General features: G+C 40.1%; 1 protein-coding gene across 1 annotated transcript; it reads left to right on the top strand.

Annotated features, from left to right (window-relative positions):
* Positions 1–215: 215 nt before the first annotated feature.
* LOC119910198 (serine palmitoyltransferase 2-like) lies at positions 216–24,591 on the top strand. Its single transcript, XM_038728658.1, has 12 exons — positions 216–374; positions 2,755–2,949; positions 4,184–4,338; positions 6,860–7,008; positions 7,981–8,105; positions 8,765–8,858; positions 10,573–10,678; positions 12,227–12,446; positions 13,013–13,139; positions 16,435–16,570; positions 17,168–17,297; positions 20,764–24,591. The coding sequence occupies exons 1-12, from the start codon at positions 216–218 to the stop codon at positions 20,878–20,880; spliced, it is 1,713 nt and encodes a 570-aa protein (XP_038584586.1). The 3' UTR covers positions 20,881–24,591.
* The last annotated feature ends 180 nt before the right edge of the window (positions 24,592–24,771 follow it).

Raw genomic sequence — 24,771 nt, 5'->3', positions numbered from 1 at the left:
AAAGAGTGTGTGTTATGTCTGGATGTTGTATGTATGTGTGTGCGTGAGTGTGCGTGCGTGCGTGCGTGCGTGCGTGCGTGAGTGAGTGAGTAAGTGTGCGTGTGTGTGTGTGAGAGGGTTTCCCAGCTCGGATACTGTCACCACCTTGCACCGCAGGCAGTCTCCGTGTTCCTACATGCAAGTTACCGCCGCGGCTCCACAATCGTTGGCCAGCAATGACTGAAAGCCCCGCGACAAAGCCAGCCAACGGGGACGTGTGTCAGCGGGCGAAGAACGGACTGAAACCGGAGAGAAACGGCTTGGCGAGGAGCCTCCACCGCTGCCATGAGCGGCAGCCCAAGCACCACTGCCACCCCGAGGAGGAAGAGGAGGAGGTGAGGCCCGGGATGGGACGGGGAGGAGAGGCTAGGGAAGCATCTAACGTTACTCTGTGGACCCGGAAACACCCGGACGATGCTGTGGTCATTGTCATTTTCATTAACTTCTGCAATATCAGGATATGATGCGATAACCGCTTTTAATGTATCAATCGAGTCCTGCTGCTGACAGTTTGTTGTCATCGAGACCCGATTCTCTCGATCACGCCAAACTCCTTAAACGATATGCTAATATAAAGAGTTTTCACTCATTCTTAGTGGTATATAATCGCTCAAAACATGACTCAAAAGCTTTCTCTGAATCATTATGAGACCTTCTTTAATTCGGCACAATCATATTTGCACCAAGCAGCACATGAATTCATTAACATCTCAACTTTATGAATGGGTTTATACTGCGCTCCCCTCAGTCGTTCAGACTAACGTATAGTATAGATAAGGAGATTGTTTAAAAAAGGCGGGCGTGACATCTCTGAAAGTTGACATTGCATTGAATACAAATACTGTTTAGTGCATAATATGTTTGCCGAATTTAAGAAGAGATCTAGCTGTAGTCCCAGTTTGTGAATTTGTTTGGAACCACACGCTGCCAATAGTAGGCTATTGCTCCTAACAGTTTGCTGTGTAAACGCAGTGTATTGACACCTAATGCCTGCTGTGCTGTCCCATGAGTGCACCCTTTTGTAGCTGTCCCAATTAACTGGTCACCTGTGTGTGTTGTGATAGGCTACAGAGTTTTTTTTTATTGATTTGAGGCAGAATGTTGCACTGCTGATCAAAATGAAAAGCAAACTGCATTGCATGACATTTTTTAAAATTCTGTCCTGACTGCAGAGTTTGTGTGTGTGTGTGGGATTTGTGACTTTTGCTTGGATTTGTGACTTTCTCAGAGCAATTTGGTTGAACATCACATGATTCTAATAACTGACATCTTACTCAGTTGGGAAATCACTGGCAAAAGCAAATTCTTCAAAATCAATTCCAGTATGAGACTCTGAAGGTAAATGAGGGCAGAAACACACCGCTGACAGGTAATTCTCATCACCAGACATTGTCTTACTGTAGAAACAGCCAGTTCGCTCTGCTGATGTTTCAATAAACTGGGTTGGGTTTGCTGAAAAACTGAGCGCCTGGTGATTGAACCTCAGCTGATGTCAGCGTTGCTGCTCTGTAAGGTATCTGAGAGAGAGAGAGAGAGGCATGACCGGTCACATGTGGTGCCTAATAGCTATTAGCACAGAGACGAGCGTGATGGAAAGGCAAACTGTGGGTTTCTGTCTAACCACTTTTCACAATGGAGAAAATATGTGAGGTTGAATTGTCTTCACGAAAGACTGTTTACATGCCAAGTTTATTATTGAATAGTAGATCACTCTGCTCCAAGTGCACAGATTTACATCAACACAACCAGCGCATCCCTTATTTGGAAGTCAAATCTTCCTTCCCTGGCCGTTTTGTCCCACACTGTTTTCTTTCCTTCCAGCTGAACTGGTGCTTATCTTCCTCCTCCTTATTATTTGGCTGCACACAAGTCACCTTTAAGAGAGTTACAGAAAGCTCAGCTACCTTTACCAAAACATAAACTGTGTTTGTTTTTTTTTCTCATTGGGACAAAAAGAGAGGGAGTTAGAGGAAGTCAGACTGTACATTTCTGTAAAGAATGTGAAACTGTATTCCAGCTAATGTATTAGTTGCGCAAAATGTGTTTCCGTATGAGTAGTAAAAGAAGTTTTTCTTTTTTAGAGGCTAGATTATATACACGGAGATAATGTTCACTGCTATGTTTAACAATGGTTCTGTATTTATGCCTATATTAGCTACGTCCACATGAAACTGTCCTATTTACATAACCAGCAAACAGAATATAGATGCCAGAATATATCATGTAAGCTAAGGCTCCAAGTACTAATTGTCTTTTTCCTAATAATTAATTAACAATTAATTAATTAGAATTTTTTTTTTAGAAACAGAGACTTAAAAAATTATGTCAAGATTATCTAAAACTGGCATATTCCAGCCAGAACATTAGTTTTTACCATTTCGTGTCAGTTATGTTTACATAACATGTAAACAGCATATTGTAATAGCCCAGATATAAAGAATTAGTAATTAAGAAACACTGTTATTTTTTTAAATATCTGTGGATTGTAGATCCCATAACACCAGTGCAATCTGCATAAGGAAAAATATATAATATAAAAATATCATTAAGGGCTATTACAAATCTACAGTACTGACTTAAACACCCCAAACAAAAGATTAAATTATCCTCTCTGAATTACCATATTTTATTGGGTAACAACCATAGTGTGTGGGTTTTTTTTCTTTCACAATTCAGTTTCAGTACAGTAGAATTTCTGGTTTCCATGTTGCCCAGGTCCATGCAGCAACACATCATGGCAGCCTGTACAGCAGGCCCTTCATCGAGTCTTTCGAGGAGACGCCCATGCTGGTGGCAGTGCTCACCTACATGGGCTACGGCATCCTGACCATCTTCGGCTACCTCCGCGACTTTCTCCGTCACTGGAAGATCGAGAGGTACCACATCGCCAGGGAGAGGGAGGAGCAAAAGGTGAGAGGAGCCACTGGCGCAGTGTGGTGGTGGGATTCGTCACCTAGGTCTGAAAAAAGATACGCAAAAAAACGCAGGAATGAGTATATGCAAGTCATGAGGCAAGTCTGGAAAAGAGGTCACTCATTTGAACAAGTTTGGATTTGTCAGTTAACAAACCTGACTATGACCGTGGCAGTGTTCTTTTCACACGCCTGTTTTCTTGTAAACTGGCAGTTGAGCAACATGCTGTTGTGATTTACAACAGCAGTATGCTGCAGTCAGCACATTTTGGCTGTACTACAATGACTGTAAGGCTCGGATTTTTTTTGTTTGCAAACTGACAGTGCCGTCAGCAAGATAGCTGTCAAGGAAAAGAGGGCCATATGCGTTCCAGGTGTTGAATGGAACTGATTTGACTGAGCTCTAATAACATGTTGACAGGCAGGCGAACGTTTGCCTCATTCATGTAGAAATAATAGTGATAAAAAATGGAAAAAGAGATCTGTATGTTTTCTTAACCAGAATGATATTTCCACAGAGTCTCCCAACACTCAAAGCTATAAGCTCTCGTATTTCAAACATTTCAAGTAGCATTGCCTCAAAGAAACGAAGAAAGGAAGTTTACATTTAGCAAGCCATGACCTTATTAACCATAATGATATCCCAAACAGGAAACATTTGCAAGAAAGGTGTTTGTGTATATGCAGAAACGCTTAGAAGTTCAGAAAGAATTTAGTGTGCCTCATTTACCAACCGCAAACTAACTCACTGAGGCTAATATAACATTTGAAATATTTATTGCTTTTCTTCACAAGCCAGTGCAATGTGCTCCTAAGATAGTGGGGGGGGTTTGTGTGTCAACACATACCAAATGGTGGAGTTATCAGCACATTTGGAACATGTCCTTGACCACTGAGATTGTTTTTGACCTGTTATGTAACGTTTGATAGGGAGGCCCATTGTTTTTAAATATTTGGTTTTGTTGTGGAAAGGAAGCCAGTGGGATAGATGCAGGGAAGCCAATAAATCACCCCAAGGCTATCTCACGGATGTTTCCTCCAAGAGACCAAGGAATTCAAACCCCCTGGTTCATGTTTACATGTTGAAGATTATATTTTTACAGAATTCCTACCAGCTAAGCTCTCCAAATGTATGAATGGCTCGTAGTTATTTGAAATAGCTCCTACATGCTCAGGTAATGCAACCCCTCTCTACTCCTCTTATTTTGTTCTCTTTATTCGTCCATGTGTAGGACTTTGTGCCCCTCTACCAGGATTTTGAGAACTTTTACACCAGAAATCTCTACATGCGTATAAGAGACAACTGGAACAGGCCCATATGCAGCGTCCCGGGGGCCAAAATGGACCTGATGGAACGAGCCTCCCATGACTACAACTGGACTTTTGAGTGAGAAAAACCTGTTTATTTAAGACTGTTAACCTGGTGTTTTATGAATTAACCTCAAGGTATTCAGACACGTGGGGCAGAGCAGGAGGCCTCGATGGGACATTAGCAAAGGGAAGTGTGCTGTATGGTTAATGCCCCCAGGCGAGGATTAGTACTAAGTGTGCTAACACTGTCGATCTCCTACAAACACCAAGACACATGACACATTTCACTTTAGACAAAAGACAGGGGAATGTTATCAGTCTGCACCTGCTAGCTGGCCAGAGGTGACCACTGACAATTTCATGTTAAGTTGTGTAAAAGCCGAAACTGGCTCTACCTGCAGTCATTAGTAGTCACTGAAGGGAATTTGGTCTCTGTGTGTCCATGGAAAAACCTGTGCTCATTTAGAAATTTAAAGTAGACCTGCAAGCAGTATTAACGGGGTCCAAGCCCCCAGGTGCGTGTTGTACCTGGCGGCCCGCAAAGGTGATGCAAGTCGGACCTGCAGTCCCAGGTGGAGAGCCGGGCCCTGTTGCAGAAAGCTTTCAGAAACGGGGCCCTGCACAGAGATTGGAACACATTCAGTTCAAAACAGTATTTTGGAAAAAAATATTTTATACTTGCTTAATACTAATTTTAGCTTATTCCATGATTTTTCAGCAAGCAGTGGCCCAAGATTCTTGTTAATCAGACCAATGTGGAGCTCTGCGACTAATGTGGCACCAATTGACCACTAGGTGGTGCTCTTGTTGAAAATTCATGAAATATGCAAAGATCATTTTTGTAAACTACTGTTAAATTGACATTTGTGGTATAGAACGGTGCACACAAGGCAGATGCCAGAAATTACACGTCCACCTGCAGATGGCTCTATAATCAAAGGAATGTGCATTTTGGCCAGTAACTCCCACATGAAACCTTCAAACACCTTACATGGATGTGTTCCCTGAATTGAGTTGCATCTTGTGATATAGGCCGTGCCTTTTTTTGCTATGTTTTCGCAAAATGTGCGAAACGTAAGTTTTCGAAGTCCTAGTAGGTGATGAGTCTGATCTGCACGGAACTGTGCACATAGACTCTATGGACCCTAATGATCAAAAGTTATTAAAGGAGACCTATTATGCTTTTCTACATGTTATGACTTATCTACAATGTTATAATGTTGGATGTTGATGTTAAACATGGCCAAACTTTTAAAAAAAATGAGGTTAAAGCATTTATAAGAAATCACTGTGAGCAAAAACCTCAGGTTTCCTCCTCTTCTGAACGCTCTGCTTTTTCTACCAACGGCTCCGTTCTCGGTGATACCGAGTTCCATATATAGTCATGTACTCATGTACTCCCACACTAACGGCACTGTGACGCTCAGTCTGCCTGTTCCGCCCAGCAACAACAGCCTGGTAACATGCTTCAGAGTGGGGGGCCTTAAAGTGACAGGAGCATCTACAGCTTGTTCAGACCATAGACTGTATATAAGAAATGGACGTAGTCATCATGACGTCACCCGTTGGTTTGTGGACTGCCATTTTGAAGCCTCGAGTTTGGCCGATTAGGCGCCGCCATGTCGACTTTTTGCAACCAGGAAGTGCCCAGAAGTGATGATACTGGCGAAGCTAATGGCCGTGTGCGCGCTAACTTGCTTAGCTAGGTGCAACTGTAACTCACGTTAACTGTCATTTTAACAGGGCTGAAGTTTGTCTAGCGAACAACAGTCTTAAAACTAAATGTACTCACCAGAGAAAGTGAACAGCCAACTCCTAATAAGCTTTTTCAACGGCGCTGATTAAATTTACACAGTGCCGAGGGTACGAGTCGGCTCTAGCCTGATTGACAGGTCGCCATGGTAACGACTTGTCAATCATAGATAATCCCGGCCTGAAACAAACTTATGGTGTAAGAAATGCAAAACTGTTAGGAAAATCTTTACCAAAGAACGACAGAGTCACTGGAGTCTCAATGCAAGGAGTCAATACATGCACTGCAATGAATACAGAATTGACTGACAACAAAAGCTTGATAGTCTGCTTTTAAACAACTGGTGACACCGATTTGTTGTTTTTTTCCAGGGTGTAACAAATGCAAGTCACATATTGTCTAACAGCAAAAATCACAGGGAACCAGATCTCATCAGTGTAGATTCTAACTGCAAATGTAGCAAATGCGATACAAATGTAGCCTAATTGTGATACATAGCATTTGTCATCTTGACTCCTCGCTGGTGTTTGGGAGGACAGCTGCAGTGGAGGTGTTCAGCGAAGGGGGCAGTGAGGTGTGTGAAGTCACACATCCCACACTGCAACAAAGAGAGCAGAGGGCAAAAAGAAAGAACATTGGGTACCAGTGAGAGACTGGGAGGTCCACTCCATGTGGCAGATACCACTCGAGATTGGAAAGATAAAAAACAAAAGTATTTCTTGCTCTCCAGCCTTTCAGTCCACTCCACTTCAATCGAACCGTACCAGTAAGCTTGTAAAAAATGTTAGCTTCCTCTCATTGATTGTTTCTTCTGTCTGATTGTCTTCTTCTCTCTTCCTTGCAGGTACACAGGCCGGGTAGTGCAGGATGTGATTAACTTGGGTTCCTATAATTACCTTGGCTTCGCTGAGAACACAGGTCCATGTGCTGACTCGGCAGCCGAGGTCACCATGAAGTATGGCGTCGGCGTTGCAAGCACCAGACAGGAGATTGGTACAAACACAGGCCAAAATACAGACACACCCGATATATTTGCTATCACTGGAACTTAACAGTAGGAATTTGCAGGGATGAATTCACAGTGCTGTAGTGTTGGCTCCATAAGAGATGCGAGTTGTAAATCTAATACATAGATGCATATACAATAGGATACAGTACAGTAGAAGACATCTATAATCTAGACTGAGAGACACCTTGACTCCCTGATTGTCTAGCTCACGGATGTTTTGATGATTTAGGTGCTTTGAAAGATTACAGGTGTCTGTCATTATTTAGCTACAGAAGCAGTAACTTAAAGGAATAGTTCAACACTTTGGGAACTTGTTAGATGAGAAGTGCTAAAGGAGAGGATCGATACCACACACATGTCTGTATGCTAAATATTAAAATGCAGCTGCTTAGCTTAGCATAAGCAGGAGGAACCAGGCAGCTTGGCTTTGTCTGTAAAAAGACATCTGCCTATTAGCACTGGTTAGATCACTATTTAACACATACTGTTTGTTTAATCCATACAAAAACTGAAGTGTAAAAACAAAACTGGCCCTGCCAACCTTAAAGCGACAAGAAAACTTCAGGATGTCACTGCACCCGCCAAAGAAATAGTTTAGCACCTACCCTTTTTAAAACCACAACTTGTCGTTTTTACATACAGTTTTTGTACAAACGAGATACAATATGTTAATTGGTGAGCTTTGCAAGTGTTTGTTGGCGTTTTTGAACTTTGGCAGAGCCAGGCTAGCTGTTTCCCTCTGCTTCTAGTCTTTTTGCTAAGCTAAGCTAACCATCTCCTGTAGCTTAATTTTGAATGGACAGTCCTCTCAGAATTCTCAGCAAGAAAGCAAATGAGCATATTTCCTTAAGTCGACCTGCTCCTTTAACTTTTACCAAGAGATCTCTATTTGCATAAATCTTTAAGGTTCTGATTGGCGTCTGTTTATGGTGATCTGCTATGTGTCTGCATCTTAGGTAACCTGGACAGACATGAGGAGATGGAGAAACTGGTGGCTAAGTTCCTGGGTGTGGAGTCAGCCATGGCATTCGGGATGGGTTTTGCAACCAACTCCATGAACATACCAGCACTGGTAGGCAAGGTAAGACCTCAGGTGATAGATGTTTACTTGCAGGAGCTATGATTTATTCTTGCTGCACACTTTTCCCTCTGTTTTCTATCTCCCCTCTTTGGCTTGCTATTTGTTTCCTTTATGTTGTCATAGCACTTGCCTTCCTCAATGTCCCCTCTCTCCGTCTGTATTCTGTCTCACTGTCACTCACTCTTGTTTGTATTAGTGTATACACTCATGTATTTGAGAAGTAGGATAATTTTCTCAACAACGAATCCTTAAGTTCATCAGAAAAAAGTGAAATTCAAAATCACCAAATTTGGAGATACAGAAGGGTGTGAAAAAGTGTAATCTGAAAAGTAACTAGTAACTAAAGCTGTCAGACATATGTAGTGGCGTAAAAAGAACAATGTTTGCCGCTGAGATGTAGTGGAGTAGAAGTATATTGTTGCGCAAAATGGAAATACTTGAAGTACAAATACCTTGATTTTTTTCACTTAAGTACAATACTTGATTGAATGTACTTAATTACATTTCGCCACATAAAGCAGCTTTCACAGTGTTATTGTCTCAGCACAGATAATCACATAGAAACATCAAATGATACACCACCCAGTCACCAGGCCCACCAACCAGCAAAAATCAGATGTATGAATCTTGCATATTAAAGTTGGTCTGGTGTCCTGCAGGGCTGTCTGATTCTGAGTGATGAACTGAACCATGCCTCTCTGGTCTTGGGAGCCAGACTCTCCGGGTCCACCATCAGAGTCTTCAAACACAACAGTGAGTCTGTGATCACAAATGGGTTCTCCTGTATGTCTCCTGCATTGCATCTGCATTTATAGGTCCGTTCTATTTTTCTTTCCTGCATCCTTGTGTCTATTCCTGTTTGTCACCCCAGTTTAAGTGTTTGCCCATATCTTTCTCTCTAAGTCTCTAGCTTTTATTACTTTTATAGTCCCATTCTGTATTATTGCTGTACTACAGCAATAATGTGTTTACACGTATCCTTCCATATGCTGCATGGAAGGAAGACATACATTACAATGCATACATACGCTATTGGGGAGTTAGCTCTGCCTTCTATCTCTCGGTGTAAGTCTTGTACTGTACTTTGAGTATTTTGAAGCAGATAGTTGTTTCTTTTTAGAAAAATAAAATGAATTATGGCTTAAATTGTTTACGCGGGCTCACTTGTCACACTGTCATGAATAACGTTTTGTTAATGTTACTAGTAACAAGTGTTGGGCAAGTTACTCTGAAATTATAATAGCTTAAAAGTTACTTATTACTCCTTAAAAAATTAATAATATTATGCATCACTGGCTGTAGCGGCCGGAGTGTCTTTCTACAAGTTTCACATCGCTGTGCTGCTTTAGCAGATGCTTCAATAAATCAGATGTAGAATGGTTCGCAGTTGAAAGCTTTTTGCTGGCTGCAAAGGACCACAAAGTTCTTTGCATATTAGACTGTGACACAATAGTGGCACAACTTACAGCTGTTGAAAGAACACCTCTCCCTTTCCATTCTTCCTTTAGCTTTTGATATCAAGGATGATGCATTCAGTAACGCAGTGGTACTTGGATTAGTAACTTTAATATTATTACTGTTTTTGAAATATTAATCCCTTATACAAATAGTTACTGGAAAAAGTAATAATATTACAGTAACTCATTACTGGCAAACACTGTTAGTGACACCTGTGCTTTTCCTGATATAAGTCAAATTGTCATTGAGCTCTATATTCTTTCTGTAACACAAACGTCATTATATTCGCACCAAACAATTATTTAAATTAAATTGACATGAATTATAACTTATAATTTGTGTGTGTGATTAGTTGTTAAACATTACTAGCGACTTATTTTTATAACTGTTGGGCTAACTAGCCGCAGCGTGGCTCTGCAGCTACACCTACATAAAAGCATTTTTATCAGAGAATCTTGTTGGATTAGTTGATATTATAATTTAGTGAATAATCAAGCTGAGTCAGCTTCTGTAATATAATTATTCGGATGCCGTTACTTTTTTCTGTGTAATTAGCATCTAATAATTACAACCAACCTTTCACATCTAGTTAGCTACAAGCTAACTACCCCAAACTCCTCAGCTTGCTTAGAACCAGTTGCTTGTCTGTTTCTACTGCTATGTCTGTATACTAACTTGTTACCCTGTCAGCTATAGCCACAAACAAACAAAATACACAAGTTCATTTCACAAGTGTGGGGTGGGGGGGGAGTGATTGGTTAATTTTTTTTTCTTACTAAAATACAAGGTCCCTGAACAGTTGAAATACAACTAATGTGCTAAGAACAAGAGCAACTTTATTGAAGAATCTGCTACTCAGTATTGAGGGGTTTGTTCAAACTTTGTTTGGGGGTATATTGAAACTGTGTAGGTGAGTGTGAATTTCCAACAAGTGGTTTTCTGCAACTGCTATTTTGCCACCACAACTTTCATTTTGAATGTAACACTCTCACACTGTTTTTCTTGTCAGACATGCAGAACCTTGAGAAACTGCTGAGAGAAGCCATAGTTCATGGGCAGCCCAGGACTCACAGACCATGGAAGAAGATCCTCATAGTGGTAGAGGGCATTTATAGGTAGCTTATTCATTTTCTTTGTAAGATAGACTTTTTAAGTAAAACCTTTTATTACACTATAAGGCATTTTAAATTTTGTTGTACTGTATCTCTTTATTCTTTATATTTTTTTTCTCAGCTTTGTGTTTTGCGGTTATTCAAATGGTAACTTGATGTGTTGGTGGAGAGCACATCAAAATAAGTGTTATCAGTGCTATCAGAGAATGAGTTCAAGGGCAGAGACAACAATGTTTTACAGATAACCATGTTAAAATTGTTATTGGCCAAAAACAGGGGAACAATGTGAGTTTCCCATTTTAAACTCCCCATGATTTCCTTCCTAGTTTTAACAAGAACACTGCCTAACTTAATTGCACAAACAATAGTTTTATTTTGCACATTAGTCAACTGATTTTGGCTGTAAGTTCTATACCGAGCAAAACACTGAAATTCAATCTAATTATTAACTTTTTTTAAAGCTAGTTCTCTGTATTAGCTTAAAGAGGTGGTATTATGCTTTGAGTTATATACCCTTTTTGTGCATGTAATAGGTTTGCAAAGTGAAAAAGACCAAAGGGAGTTCCCATCTCCCACAGAGAACTCTGCTCTGAACTACCTGAAAACTGCTCGTTTGTAGTCCAGTTGCTTCCCTTTCATCCTTGTGACGACACAGGGAAGAAAGCTGAAATGCGCCCCATATAACACTTGCCAAGCAGCTACTCCGTCACGCCCTCAAAAACACTGAGATGCAGCACACCCCTCCTCTCCCTTCCAAACACTAGCTACCCTCCAGGCAGTTAATGGACATAAAGTTGTTACTGTGGTGTAGAGACAGAGCTCAGTTATAACTTTATGGATGAAAGATACATTTGCTACAGATTAATAACTCGCCACTCTGAAACTCTGGCTCCAGTCCATGTTGCCAAGCTGGTCGGCAACATGTAGCCTATAGCTGAAATAATAATAATAATTATTATTATTATTATTAATAGTAATTTAGGGACAAGATGTATCACTCCATAGCTAAAACGAAGCCTTCAACACAAGGTGAAAAGAGGAGCTGCAGCAAAATAAGATTTTGAACCTGAAAATTAGCATAATACCACCCCTTTAATAATCAGGCAAAGCAATGCAAGTCAGTTGAAGTCTTACACAAATGCATGCAAAAACCAGGCTCCCAGAAAAAGTACTTATCGATGGTTCATATGGTTTCATTGGGTTCAGCAGTATCAACCCTCTTTAGCTCTTATTGGTTGAACACACAGTGAGCAACTTTGATGGGTTACCTGATGCTGCCAGAGGGTGAAGCTGCACTATACAGTAATCTGCAGCTTCAAGATATAAGCAAACCATGTGCTTTTGTTTGGTGCTCTGGTATATTCTTAAATTAGTTACCGTACCCATATTTGTTAACATATTTGAGATGTCCACTGTTATTCAGATAAAGTCTGTTCAGTAGTTGACAGGTCCCAGCAGTTTTTAAACCTGAGTGGGGAACACTGAACGCATCAGGACATTTTGCTTGAAACTGGCTATAACACCTCCTACATTGCCTTTTCCTCCCTGCAGCATGGAGGGCAGTACAGTGCGTCTGCCGGAAGTGATTGCCCTGAAGAAGCGCTACCGGGCCTACCTTTACCTAGACGAGGCCCACAGCATAGGGGCCCTGGGGCCGAGAGGGAGAGGTGTGGTCGATTACTTTGGCCTCGACCCCTGTGATGTGGATGTCATGATGGGCACTTTTACCAAGAGCTTTGGCGCTGCAGGGGGATACATTGCAGGGAAAAGGGTGAGGATGGAGGATTGTTTTACCATATCACTGGATTTATTTTATTGCCGTTTTGTTTGTTTTGGAAGGCTGAGGTATAAAGAAAGATGTACACCTAATTCATACCAGCTGCAGCATAGAAGAACTATCAATAGAAGGACATCAATGTGATGACTTCAATTTATAAAAGCTAAATGCTAGATTCACCAAAATCAGTAGTCTAGGGATGTGTCATCAAGTCACAGGGTCTACCTTACAGTGAAGTGTTAACCTGCATGTCTTTCAAACATTGTAACTAAACAGTAATTGATGGATGGTAGTTTTAATTAGTTTTTACTACGTTTTTTTTTCTCAACTTCATAAAAGGCACTTTGCATTGGATGTCAGAGCCTATTATATTTTTTACAATATGTGCAAAACTGTAAAATTTTAATAATTATGTAAATGTAGTAAGTAATGGGCATGGTTTTATTCTCACAGTAAATCTAAAGTAAAGTCCCAAACACTCAATGGTTGTAGGGACTGTAGAGAAATTAAAGCTTTTCATGCATATCTACTTACACCTTCTGTGTATCTGCTGGGTTTAGGAGCTTATTGAGTACCTGCGCTCCCATTCCCACAGTGCGGTCTACGCCACCTCCATGTCTCCTCCTGTGGTGGAGCAAATCATCACTTCTATGAAGTGCATTATGGGAGAGGATGGCTCCACGATCGGTGAGTGGTACAACAATATTAAAAGGTACCATGTGGAGTTTTTGACCTGTGGCCTGTACTATGAAGCGGGGTAACTGGCTTATCCAGGTAACTTCAGGAGTTGTGACGTCGGGTGTAACTTCCCGGTTAACCCGTACTAGGAAAGGTGGATAGGATAGGTGTTAACCGAGGTCTGTTGCCATGGCAATTTGCGCTGCATCTCTAAACATGGTTAACTGAGTACAGATTACTCAGTGTTTAATGATGAGAACTAGGATATTAATACACACCGCTTCATAAAACATGTTTAGATTTCTTCCTGATTTGTTCCACTGCGGCTGCTATTAAGTTCAAGAACACAACAGCATTACGTTCAGACAGCGAGCCCTGCAGCCTCTGTGATTTTAGACAGGAAATCTTAATTAATGAACGGGACAGTTTCTTAGATGTAGCCCATCTGTAGTCTATATTTGAATTCTCCTGTGTTTTCACATATTTAGATTGACTATTTTACGTGTCCAAAAAATACGGAGCCAGGGTGGGGGTTAATAACCGAGGGAAAAAAAATCTTAGATGAAAGTGTGAAATTTACAAGAAGAAAAATCTGAAATTTCCTGAAATCAATGTCATAAAAAATCAAAAATCACTCTGTTTTCTTCTGAATACCCCCAATCCACGGCAAAGTCTCTAAAGTGCATGATAGTGATTGTGGGCTAAACTCACGAGTATTTCCTCACTGCTAAATCCAATTGCAAAGTTTAATAGAACTTTCCAGTGCATGCATACTACACAGCAGACGTGTGTGTGTGTGTGTGTGTGTGTGATGTTGCACCCCTGCAAAGTTAAGTTTCTCTCATAAATGTGTGATTTATAATGTCAGAGAATATTCAAGTTTTTTACTTGTAGATTTATCTTATTTTAAACTCCCTTCGTAGTACAGGCCACTGGTGTCCCTGTGGAGCAGTTTTTTAATGAGGGGATGCCCGATTAGTTTTTCTGACTCGCATGCAATACACATGCCTACCATCAGTCTCACCCTATTCCACTGATCTACAGGTGAAAGCAATGCGCCGACAAAGGCAGGGAAGAAGAAGACTGCTAGCATGTAAACATGGATGTGAACAATACAGGTTTCAAACTGTTTTATGAGGAAGGAAATATGTTCGATACATCTGTCACCTCAAGGATGAACACGTTTTGGGCAGTAAAACTTAAATTAAACAGAACTTTTGTTTGTTTACAAGAAAACTCCACAGGGCACCTTTAAATTATCCCTGACTGGTTCTCAGATGTAATGAATACATAGCATGTCGGTATGTTTTGTCTTTGCTAATTTGTACCCTAATCCTGAAGTGGGATTCATAAAGTGTGTGATTCAAATGTACTCATTTGTAACAGTGTTTGTTCATTGTCTACTCTCCATAAATGTAACAGGTACAGGGAAAATTGATAGGGCATCTTTTTGCCAGCTCAAACAGTAGCATCGCAACGTTTATTATGACATGTCAAAAGACAGAGCTTATGACAAGGTCAGACATTTTGCTCTTCAGATGAATGAAGCATCTGACGCCAACAAAGCCTCTCAATGAATAACATAGATCAGATACTTTAATAGCTAAGAATCTAAAATGAATTAAGAGAGACAACCATCAGACTTGCTTAGCCTCTTTCTGCTCTGATACTGTAAAAAGAATCTAACCTTAGGTGCTGTAATTGTCTTTAGTTGCCACCAGGTGTCAGTGCAAACTAATGAACTGTAAGAGATCACAGCAGTCTCATATAAGTTACACCAGTTTAGATACATTAAATGGTATCTCTCTTACACTTTTTTTTTCAGTTGGTTCAGAGTTTTTGGGTGCGCGTGTACTAATGTGACTTTTGATTTTCTTATCATGATAAACAGTGTTGTGAGTCTAATAGATATTGGTAAAAAACTTGATTTATGCTAGTTTAACTGAAAACTGAGGTTATTTGTTGGTAAATCAGTACTTTATTAGAGGGCTGGTAAAATTTGTTCACAGAACTTTTGTGACAAAGACAAGCCATCTTAGTGTAACACCTGTCTAATGTTGTCCTTAAATGTTGTCATGTTGCACTTTTAGTGGACGAATGTTACTTTAACAGGCACAGTTGTCCCTAAGGATTGCTGGCTGAGGCATAGAGCAAGAATATTTCAGTGAATTAAGGGTTTATGTCGACCACACCGGAGTTGTTGGAACAGTGACAAAGACAGTTTTGGTGAGTTTTATTTTTTTTATGTCCAGTGTGAACAAAGTGTATTTTACAGTGATCAGCCACTGCAAGGTAAAATTACTGTTTTTGAAAAGCCAGGACCGGAAAGTTAAATCTGACAACCACAACCACTTCTAGGATCATTCACCCATGCCCAAACTGCACAAAAATATTTGGCTCGAGGATAGACCTCTATGACCATCTGAAGACACGCGAGGACAGTCAGTTAGACCAGAGTGATTTTGTTGTGTGTGACATTTAGTGGCAGAGAATGCCACATACAGCTCCTTTTTAAGATAACTTATGTTACAAAGGTTACTCATTTGTATGGTCAGTGTTTTGTGACTAGTTGTGAACCAAATGTGTGGGCAAATGAAAGAGTTCGCAGTCTTGTGTTGGATGCAAAGTTAGCTTTTCAAAGAACCCAGAGAATATCCTGTGGGAGAAAAACATTACAGAGAAACTAAAAACTTGATCTCCCCATGGTGCCTGCATGCTGTAACCCTCAGATATTTTTTCACACTCGTCTCATTAATGTGATTGTTTTCAGCTGCTTGTCAACCTTCTTTTTTCATCTTTTCAAAGCATCATCAACCTTGCTCTGAATAATCTTTCTTTTCTTTTCCAACCAAAAAGATCAAATGTGGTAACGGGGGAAAAAGGAAACATGTTTGGAAAAGAGAATAGTCTGTGTTTAACTCTGACGCTTCATGTACATTTTATTTTAATCCAGCACAGTTCTTTGTTTTGTTTTTTTTAACTTTCAGTAGTAAATTGTACTGAATAGAAATGATGGACATTCAGTACAGCTGTATAAATATCCACTAACTGTACATTAACTGCACATCAGCTTGTGATCAAATGTATGCCGCTGAATGTTCAACATTATTTGCAGTTTTACTTAAATAAATTAACTGAGATTATGTGTAACATGTTCTAGTCTAGCGTAGTAAATAGCGGTCAGCACACTAAATAAACTAGATAATTATTAAAAACATGTCCTTTGCAAACATTTGGTAGAAGTGTAGTTTACTTTCATCGTATTTTGCTGTCAACTCTCAAAATCTCTTCTCATCACTCCAAGGCCGTGAGCGCGTGCGGCAGCTGGCAGAAAACACAGTCTATTTCCGCAAGAGGCTTCGAGAAATGGGCTTCATCATTTACGGCAACGAGGACTCGCCTGTCGTACCCATGATGCTCTACATGCCTGCCAAAATAGGGTGAGCCTCGAGCTTTGACTGGCTGCTGTTAGTAGACTTTAGAAGTATTTAAATCAATAGAGTGTGGTAGATAATATTTGGATTGGATATCAGATATTGATACTTTATGATTCTGACAATATCAGGGTTCATTTCTTTTTGTCTCAAACTTTAGTAAGATGACTATCTTTGTCTAAATCAATATTTTGAATACAGTATTTTTAATCTTTTAAAAGTATAATTTTATCGGTTTAATATATTTTGCTCAAAATTAATAAAAGTAAAAAAATATATTTAAAAAATAACAATCAGATCAAAACACTTTATTCATCATTTTCCCAGACTTTTTTTATTTAAAATCTTAACTTAAAGCCTACTTACTGGCTTTTTCCAGGGCTTTCAACCCCATTTCTTTCTGAGTAGATGTCGTTTGTTGCCCCTTGAGTAAAGTTGTTTTTTGGTTGTTTTTTTTACTGACTACACATACTCAACCTATCAGCAGTGCAACACTTTTCTTTTCAGGTCTCCGTTGAGCTGACCAGTTGTGTCATTGTCTTTATAGAACCCACGTTGTGTCTTTGAGTCATTCCGGTTTTGTCTTTGTGTTTATCCCCCCAGAGCGTTTGGCAGGGAGATGTTGAAGAGAAACATCGGGGTGGTGGTCGTGGGCTTCCCCGCTACACCCATCATCGAGTCCCGGGCACGCTTCTGCATCTCGGCCGCCCACACAAAACACATGCTCGACAGGGTAACTAACTGCCTTCGCCGCTCAGCGTCTTTTAGACAGAGGAGATCTCCTGGGGCAAACGACGAGATCTTCATTTGAGAACTTTTTATTTCCTAACTATCTATCTACCGTAAATTCCACCTCAACTGGACAATTGAAAAACGTGGTTTTCTTTAGACAGGATTAGAAAAAGATTTTATGGTCTGCATTATTAAAACCTGTTAAATCATGGCCACTAAAAATGCTTATAGGGACCACTGAGGGACGCCTCAAACCCGGCAGTTAACTCACACTGGTGAAACTATTCTCCAGCTCCTACACCCGCTTCATTTTCATAAGAAGTATTTTTAGACCGCAACACCTGTAGTTGCAAGTGTATTGATGTTGACTAGTCGTGCGTAGCCAGATCTCGCTGTGCTCTGCCTACACAGGAGGTCGGGCTGAAGCTGTAATTGTTCAGTGAGAAACACTTTGGGTTGTTAGAGTTAGTCAGAATTGTCAGTCCCAAGCCTTAAAGAACTAAGCTCACTGGTGCTTTTGCCAAATATACTTCCAGTGGGCTATGACTAATTACAAGAAACAAATCAAGCTTTTGTCAAGCCTTCAGCTAGTTTGCTGGATAATTGATGTTGAGTCCAGAAGGAGGAGAACGGTGTTAATGCCTACGTCTCATTGTTGGCAGGCTTATCTCAGTGAAACTGGCTGGTGCAGTTGCAGCAGATCTTTTGTTACACTCTTTAAAATGTGGGCCCTCCTGTTCCCAAGTTAGTGTAATGACCTTCAGATTTCGTGCAACTAAGCCTAAGCAAAGAGATCATAATGACATTAAAGGAATGAAGAGCAGTCCAATGGGTGGAAAAACAGTGTAATTTAAACTTGTGACCCCCTGCTTCTGTAGATGTCTTTGAGTCACTTTAGGAGCATTGAATCCCTCCCAGCCGTGTGTCTGGCTACGACAGAGGCCACTAAAACAGAAGAGTCTGTCACTCTGGGATTAGCAGGGAGGGTATCGGGGAAAACGTTAGCCGGATCACTCTGCAGGTTAACGTACAGTGTCTTCACAGCATATTCCCAGTGAATTTAGAGTTCAGACCTCCATTCAAACCGTTCTCTTTGCTCATTGTGTTGCTCTGCGTAAGTGCAGACTGTTCAGCTTTGATTTCAATTGGCAACGCGTCAAAAAGCCGCCCACTCCTCTCAACGAGGGCTCTCCTTCTACTATACTGAGCTTGCTGCAGACCTGCCTGTCACCGTCTGAAACCTCAGTCTTTCTCTCATTTAACCCTGAACATAGATCATTTGACACGTTGGGTGAAGCTTCTCTTAATTGGGTGTTTCTCATGGCTCAAGCTGGCCCTGATGCATACTGCGTCTCCAGCAAGCGCTGCTGTATCGGGGGCCTATTATCCAGTCTTGTTCTCCTTCTTGGCCTTCAAAAAAATTAAATAAAATAAAGCGAAGAGACAGGGAGTGGGAGTATTGTAGTGCTTTTATCTGTCATGATGCTAAAATCTCTTTTTGTTAGCCTTCCTCTCTGTATCTTCCTCTCGTGCTTTGATGTGTCGTGTCGATTTGCGTGTCTCTTTTATCTACTGGTGAGCTTTCGCAGTTTTGCCTTCTCATTCAAACACACCCACACACGTACACACACACACAAACCTAAATTCTTGTATTATTGCCCCTCCAGAGAACTTCACTGACCACATTGATTCCCTAACCCTGAAGCCTTAAGCCAATGTTAAATCACATTAATCTACACTGACATTTTCAAGAAGTGAAAACAGACCAAAAAGACTTTTTGGGTATCCTGTGGAAACAGTAGGACTGGCATACACGCAAGCAAAGTCAGTGGAAAGAGATTCACTAGTTATTAGGTCCACAAATTGATGTAAAAGGCACAGCAGGTTACAGCTGCACCAGTCAGTGTTTTTATCCTCAACCGTAGCAAACCTACAGAGAATGATCACCTGACTGTGCAGTTTCCCTTGGCGCTGTGGAGATTATTAGCATTTCTCAGCCTGTTGTTTTAGTTTTCCGGCCCACAGCCTCACTGTTTTGGTTCAGTCTCGCTGCTCTCATTAACCTTGTTTTCAGACGAAAGCTCTGAAAAACCAACTGCATGCTACCTTCCTAGCACCAGACACAGTTAGCGACTAGCTGTGAGGGGAGCGAACTCCCTAACATTTGTGAGGTGGCCAGAAACACATCTCCAAATCCCTCTCTGGTCCCTCTGCAGGTCACCTAAATAGGCAAGTTTTTGGTAACACGTTCGCCATGTCAACTTTCATTAGGTGCGTTTGACTTCTTGCGGCGCGGCGCTGACTTAACGTGATGCATGCTGGACTTCACATAACATGACATGCTAGTTAGAAATTTCAGAATCGGTTTATTTCAGGTATGTGTACACAGACGAGGAATTTGACTTAGGATTGTACATTGCCCACGATGTGCTTACTCATACAATGATACAATGATACAATAATAAAATCAGACACAGGCTACAGTATAGAGAACACCAATATACACACTATAAACAAGAACAAATTTTGTCTGACTTTTGCTGGTGCTGCAAAACGTCACCATGTCACATGACATTAAAACCTCGCGGGAGAAAAGCGGCTTTAGTCGCTGACTCCGGCTGCCCAAAATTGGAACCACCTTTTGCCTGATCTAACGGCATTTTTGTTTTTGAAAGATTTTTGCAAATGCTGTGAGATCGGTCATTGTTCTAAGCTCACAGTAAGCTCACGCAGGTAGAATGTGTCCGATGCGCCGTTTTTATTCCCCGCCCCTGCAGTTACCTGCAGCTCACATTAGACTATCAAGTCGGCGAAAGTCCGCCGCAGTCATCTCGAACGCACCAAACGTTGTGTTCACAGCTTGTTGCGCTGCCCCCAAGTGGACAAAATATAATTTAATGTAGCTTTATATTAAAACGGTCTATCATATTTCAGAAAGACATTTGCATGACACTTCAAAGTAAATTTTCAAGTTGCCTGAAACCTCCAATTGCATTTTTTTTGTACCTGCACTTCCATTAAAATCCAGCCAGGACTGGATAGTCATCCCTAAATTGTATTTTTGTTGTTGAACATATAACTTCTTGAAATTTAGAGATTTTTTATTACATTACTCAGAAATCATTTTAAGCACTTTTAAGACTGAATATCTTCTCTTTGGGTGAAGAGTGTTCAAGAATGAACAACTGCTGCTTTTTAGATGACGTATCTGTATGAACTCGTCGCCTCCTGTGCCCAAACCCACTGGTGACTTCACCTCACACATAGTAATGAAAAATTGGAAAGACTGGGTCCATCTGCAGCATAAACGTTAGTGGTGTTTTCGGTTTCAGCCAAAGCTTGTGATTTAATCTTACAAGACAGGTTTGTTTTCCATAAAAACCTTGCTCGGTGCAGTTTTAAATTTCCTCGAGCCACATATTGCCCTTCATGGTGACAGCTTTTTTATTATACAAATGTCTCCACAGGCGCTGAGTGCCATCAGTGAAGTAGGAGACCTTCTTCAGCTCAAGTATTCCCGACACAGAATACAGCCATCTTTGGCGCGGCCCTTTGACGATAATGTGTATGAGGACATTGACTGATGGACCACTCTTCTCCTGAAGTGGCGTGAACCTGAGCAGCCCCAGAAAATACAGAACTGGTCAAGATGGATCACAAGTCTTCCACAAGGACCAAGATGTGCGCAGGTGCTTCTTGTTACTCGCTTGCCATGATGTAACCCCCGCCAACAAAAGGAACACATTAAAAAAATAAAAAAAAAATCATGTAATTCCACTTTGCCTTACCTAAACATGCAGAACTTGTGATGAACACACATTGGAAAAAAACGCACCTCTGCTTTTTCCTTTTATTACCTTTTAGTTCATGATTTTGGGGCCAAGAATTTATTTTGTTTGTGTGTGTGTGTCTGCAGTTCTTGTAGCATTCGTCCTGTGCTTGTGTATGTGAAGTGGACAAACGTCAACTTTCCAAATGTTTCTGAAATGGTGAGCTGCTGGGATTTATTTTTTTCCTAATGTGGCTCTAAAGTGAACTTTAAGTGTCATTACTTTCAAACATCAATCTAAAGAACAAGACTTGGCCTTTTATCCAGTACCATTCAGATTAGTGATTGCCATACGCTGAAAGCACTGGATGTTGCATTGTTTGGACAGGGCCACGTGACTAAAATGAGATTTTATCACTGTCTGTCTGTTAGCAAGGCATCACACAAAGTGAAATGGATTTTAAGGATTTTGTAATTAATGATCTAGTTCTGGATTTTTGTTACCATTAGACCATTTTTGTTTCACCATTCCTGAACTGGGAGTGGGTACTCTTGCTAGAGGGCTTCTATTTGTCAAAGGTGGTTTTATATGTTGACGCAGGTATAACCTTTCAACATTTCTTTTTAGGAAACAATATTCGTCTAAAAAGCCCTGTTAATGACACCTAGAGACCGTATTGCTGCTACTTAACTTAACATTTTTGAACCAACAAATCTTCTGATCACATTACATTGCTCTCATTGTTCTTGACAGGCTAAAAATATAAAACCTCAGAGTTAAGTGTGCCACTTTTATCGCCAGTAGTGTTTGATGTAGCACTACAAAAAATGATGCCAAATATCAGGGGATGCTGAACTTCAGATAATTACCCTGATCAATCCCAATGACTTGTAAAGAAATAGTTTAACATTTTGGGGGAAATACTTCTGTGATAAATATGAAGCTACAGCCAGCAGGCACTTAGCTCCACTAGCCCGAGAGAGGTATCATTCTTCTCATCTAAATTTAAAACGAAGCCCGAAAAGCTTTCCTTTTAAAGCCGGGTCATTGGGGGTATCGGGTTAAACGTCTAATGCTTGCTATAGCAAGCTAATTTACTTAGCATAATTAGCATTCAAAAAAGCCATGTAAACAAGAAGGCTTGAATTACAGCTTGAGAACTTTATTCACTTGAGCTAACACCAGCTCTGGGTCAGTGCAACAGTGCCAAAATGGAAATGGATCGTAAGTACTAGTGAGCATTAGCCATGGTATTGTAATGTAAGAGTATGTTGGCCACACACAGAGGAAAAGTCCTGTTTTGAAAAAGTCCAACAGTCAGATTGTGGGGTTAATATTTTCATAAAAATCCCATCAAAATCATCAAGCGTGTCTGCAACCACTCCAAATGCAAGAAGAAAAACACTATTTTTAGTGTAATACTCAAATCGACAGCTATTTAGTCTTCCAAAGATTTACGTGCATCTTTTGCTTAGAAATGTAATTATCAATTTGGATAGTTTTGTTGAAAAAAATTCATCTGGATTATATCTTAAATTCCACTGGTCCAAACATGTGGAATATACTTTATTATGCTCCTTTTAAAGAAATTTTAGTATTTTTTTAGATTGCACCCATCCATAGTCAGTGGATAACTTAAAAAGTGGTATTAACTGATTAACAAAACTTAAGAAAGCAGTGTTGTAATTCAGACTGATAGTACTGCTGTTGGAAAGAAATGTCTTTTGAAGCTTAAATGGAGAAATTAATCCAGTTATCCGTTAATTTGGCTGGCCTCTTGTTCCCACAGCTATGTTACATGTCGCCATCACTGGCATCCTTCATAGATTTTACTTGACCAACTTAGTGTGTATTGTAGTTTAACGTATTAAAGATGACCTCAAAGATCAATTTTAACATGACTCTCAGACTGTAAGGCCAGAGTCATAATTGTTAAATTATCTGCTCAATATAAAGCCCAGGTTATTGGTAATAAATGCTGAAGTGCTGAATGCTGAAAATTTTTACAAATGTGATACTTCTGTCTCCAGGCCAGAACATCTAAACTATTTATACTAAACTAATCTGGATGTGATCTAGCGCTGGTTATAATATCTTTCATTTTCACCATATCTCTTAGGTGCTTATTAGTAATAACCCCATTGCTTTGTGTCTGATAAGGTTGTTTTAATGCCTTGTAAAAAAAGTGCTATCTTTGTGCTGTGACTCCAAGGTCTTTAATAACTTTATTCAGGGTGTGACTTGGTGTGTGTGGGGGGGGTGTCTGCGCGTGAGTGTGTGTGTGTGTGTGTGTGTGTGTGTGTGTGTGTGGGCGCATGCTCTTGCATGTTATGGGTATTAATGTGCGTGTTAATGCACTTTTACCTTGCTTTTTTCCCATCCACGTACGCAACTGTCCATTAAAGTGTTGGTTTGTCTTAACGTTGTGCAACGTGTAATGTATGCACACTGACAAATACTGTGTAACCACTCGTTTCTCATACTGATGCACGTACAGTAAGAATTAGTCATAGAAGCTGCTCTGCACAACAGCCAGTGATGCTCAATGATATACACTGTTCTGCTACACGTAACTGTTTTGAATGTTGCCATAAAAATCCACTTTATTCAGAAAGTTTAACTACCTGCCTAGGCTTCATGGAGGTTCTTAATTTTTCTTCCATTTTAATGTTTATCTGTTACTGTAAATGGGAGATGTTTGTTATTTAGTTTCCTCACTGTAGAAAAAGACCTGATTCTTGGAATTACAGATTGTCAATTAGCTAAAAGCTAGAGTTACAATATAACACATGTAGATTCAGAATGTCTTTCTACGTATTTCTAAGATTGCACACAGGAAAGTCATCAAATGATACTACAAAAAAAGGCATTTTAATATCAAAATATGATTATTTGAAACCCCAAGTTTTAATGATGCTGTTCTTAATATAAAGTGTGTGTATATATGCAGTATCTTCAGAACTACTGGTACATCTTTGGTCTTGAAAAAGAGATTCACAAACTCAGAAAAAACTTCATGCCTTTTTTTTTTTTAAGGTCTGTAAGTTTTGTTGGTGGTCTAAGATGGAATATGGTCCCAATATTTTGTACAGTCTATAGTGGTCCACTGAAAAGGAGCTATTCAGAATTTTTTTTTTTTTTTTTACCATAGAGTAACATGGGAACGATGGTTATCACTATTACTGGCAGCTTTTGCTCGAGTGTGCCAATAATAGAGACAGTCATTTCAGTGGTTGAGTACAAGTTAACACACATCAGAGATGGATATAGTGCCTTTGAAGCAAATGATTTTCTAAGAATTCTGATTATAGTTAAGTGTCATAACTTGATTGTTCATTTTTACAGCCTTATTTGACTTATTTTACTACTTTTTCTTAAACAGTACTTATGATTAGCACTGGATGTGTTCTCGGTGTTGACTAATTGCCATGCGATCATAGAAAATGCACTATTTAATATGTAAAGTGTCACCCATGTCAGTGGTATTAGTAGATCATTAAAACAATAAAAAACAAATTAAATTTTGTAAAGACTCATCTTTAACACACCTAGATAATCTGATAAACTACCTTATTTTATCAGTCCAATCAGGGCGTAGCAACCGTAACTGGGCAATGTACGCGTGTCAAGCTAGGTATTCTTTCACTTGTTGAAGCGGTGTGTATTGGTCTGTAGCAAGACCAATATAAAGAGCTTGGTGGGTGG

This window comes from Micropterus salmoides, unplaced genomic scaffold (genome assembly GCF_014851395.1).
Source record: "Micropterus salmoides isolate LMB-PRFRI ecotype aquatic unplaced genomic scaffold, ASM1485139v1 Ms_hic_scaffold_19, whole genome shotgun sequence".
Classification (NCBI taxonomy): Eukaryota; Metazoa; Chordata; class Actinopteri; order Centrarchiformes; family Centrarchidae; genus Micropterus; species Micropterus salmoides.
Note: the sequence above shows the minus strand (reverse complement) of the source record. Positions and strands in the feature narration are given on the sequence as shown.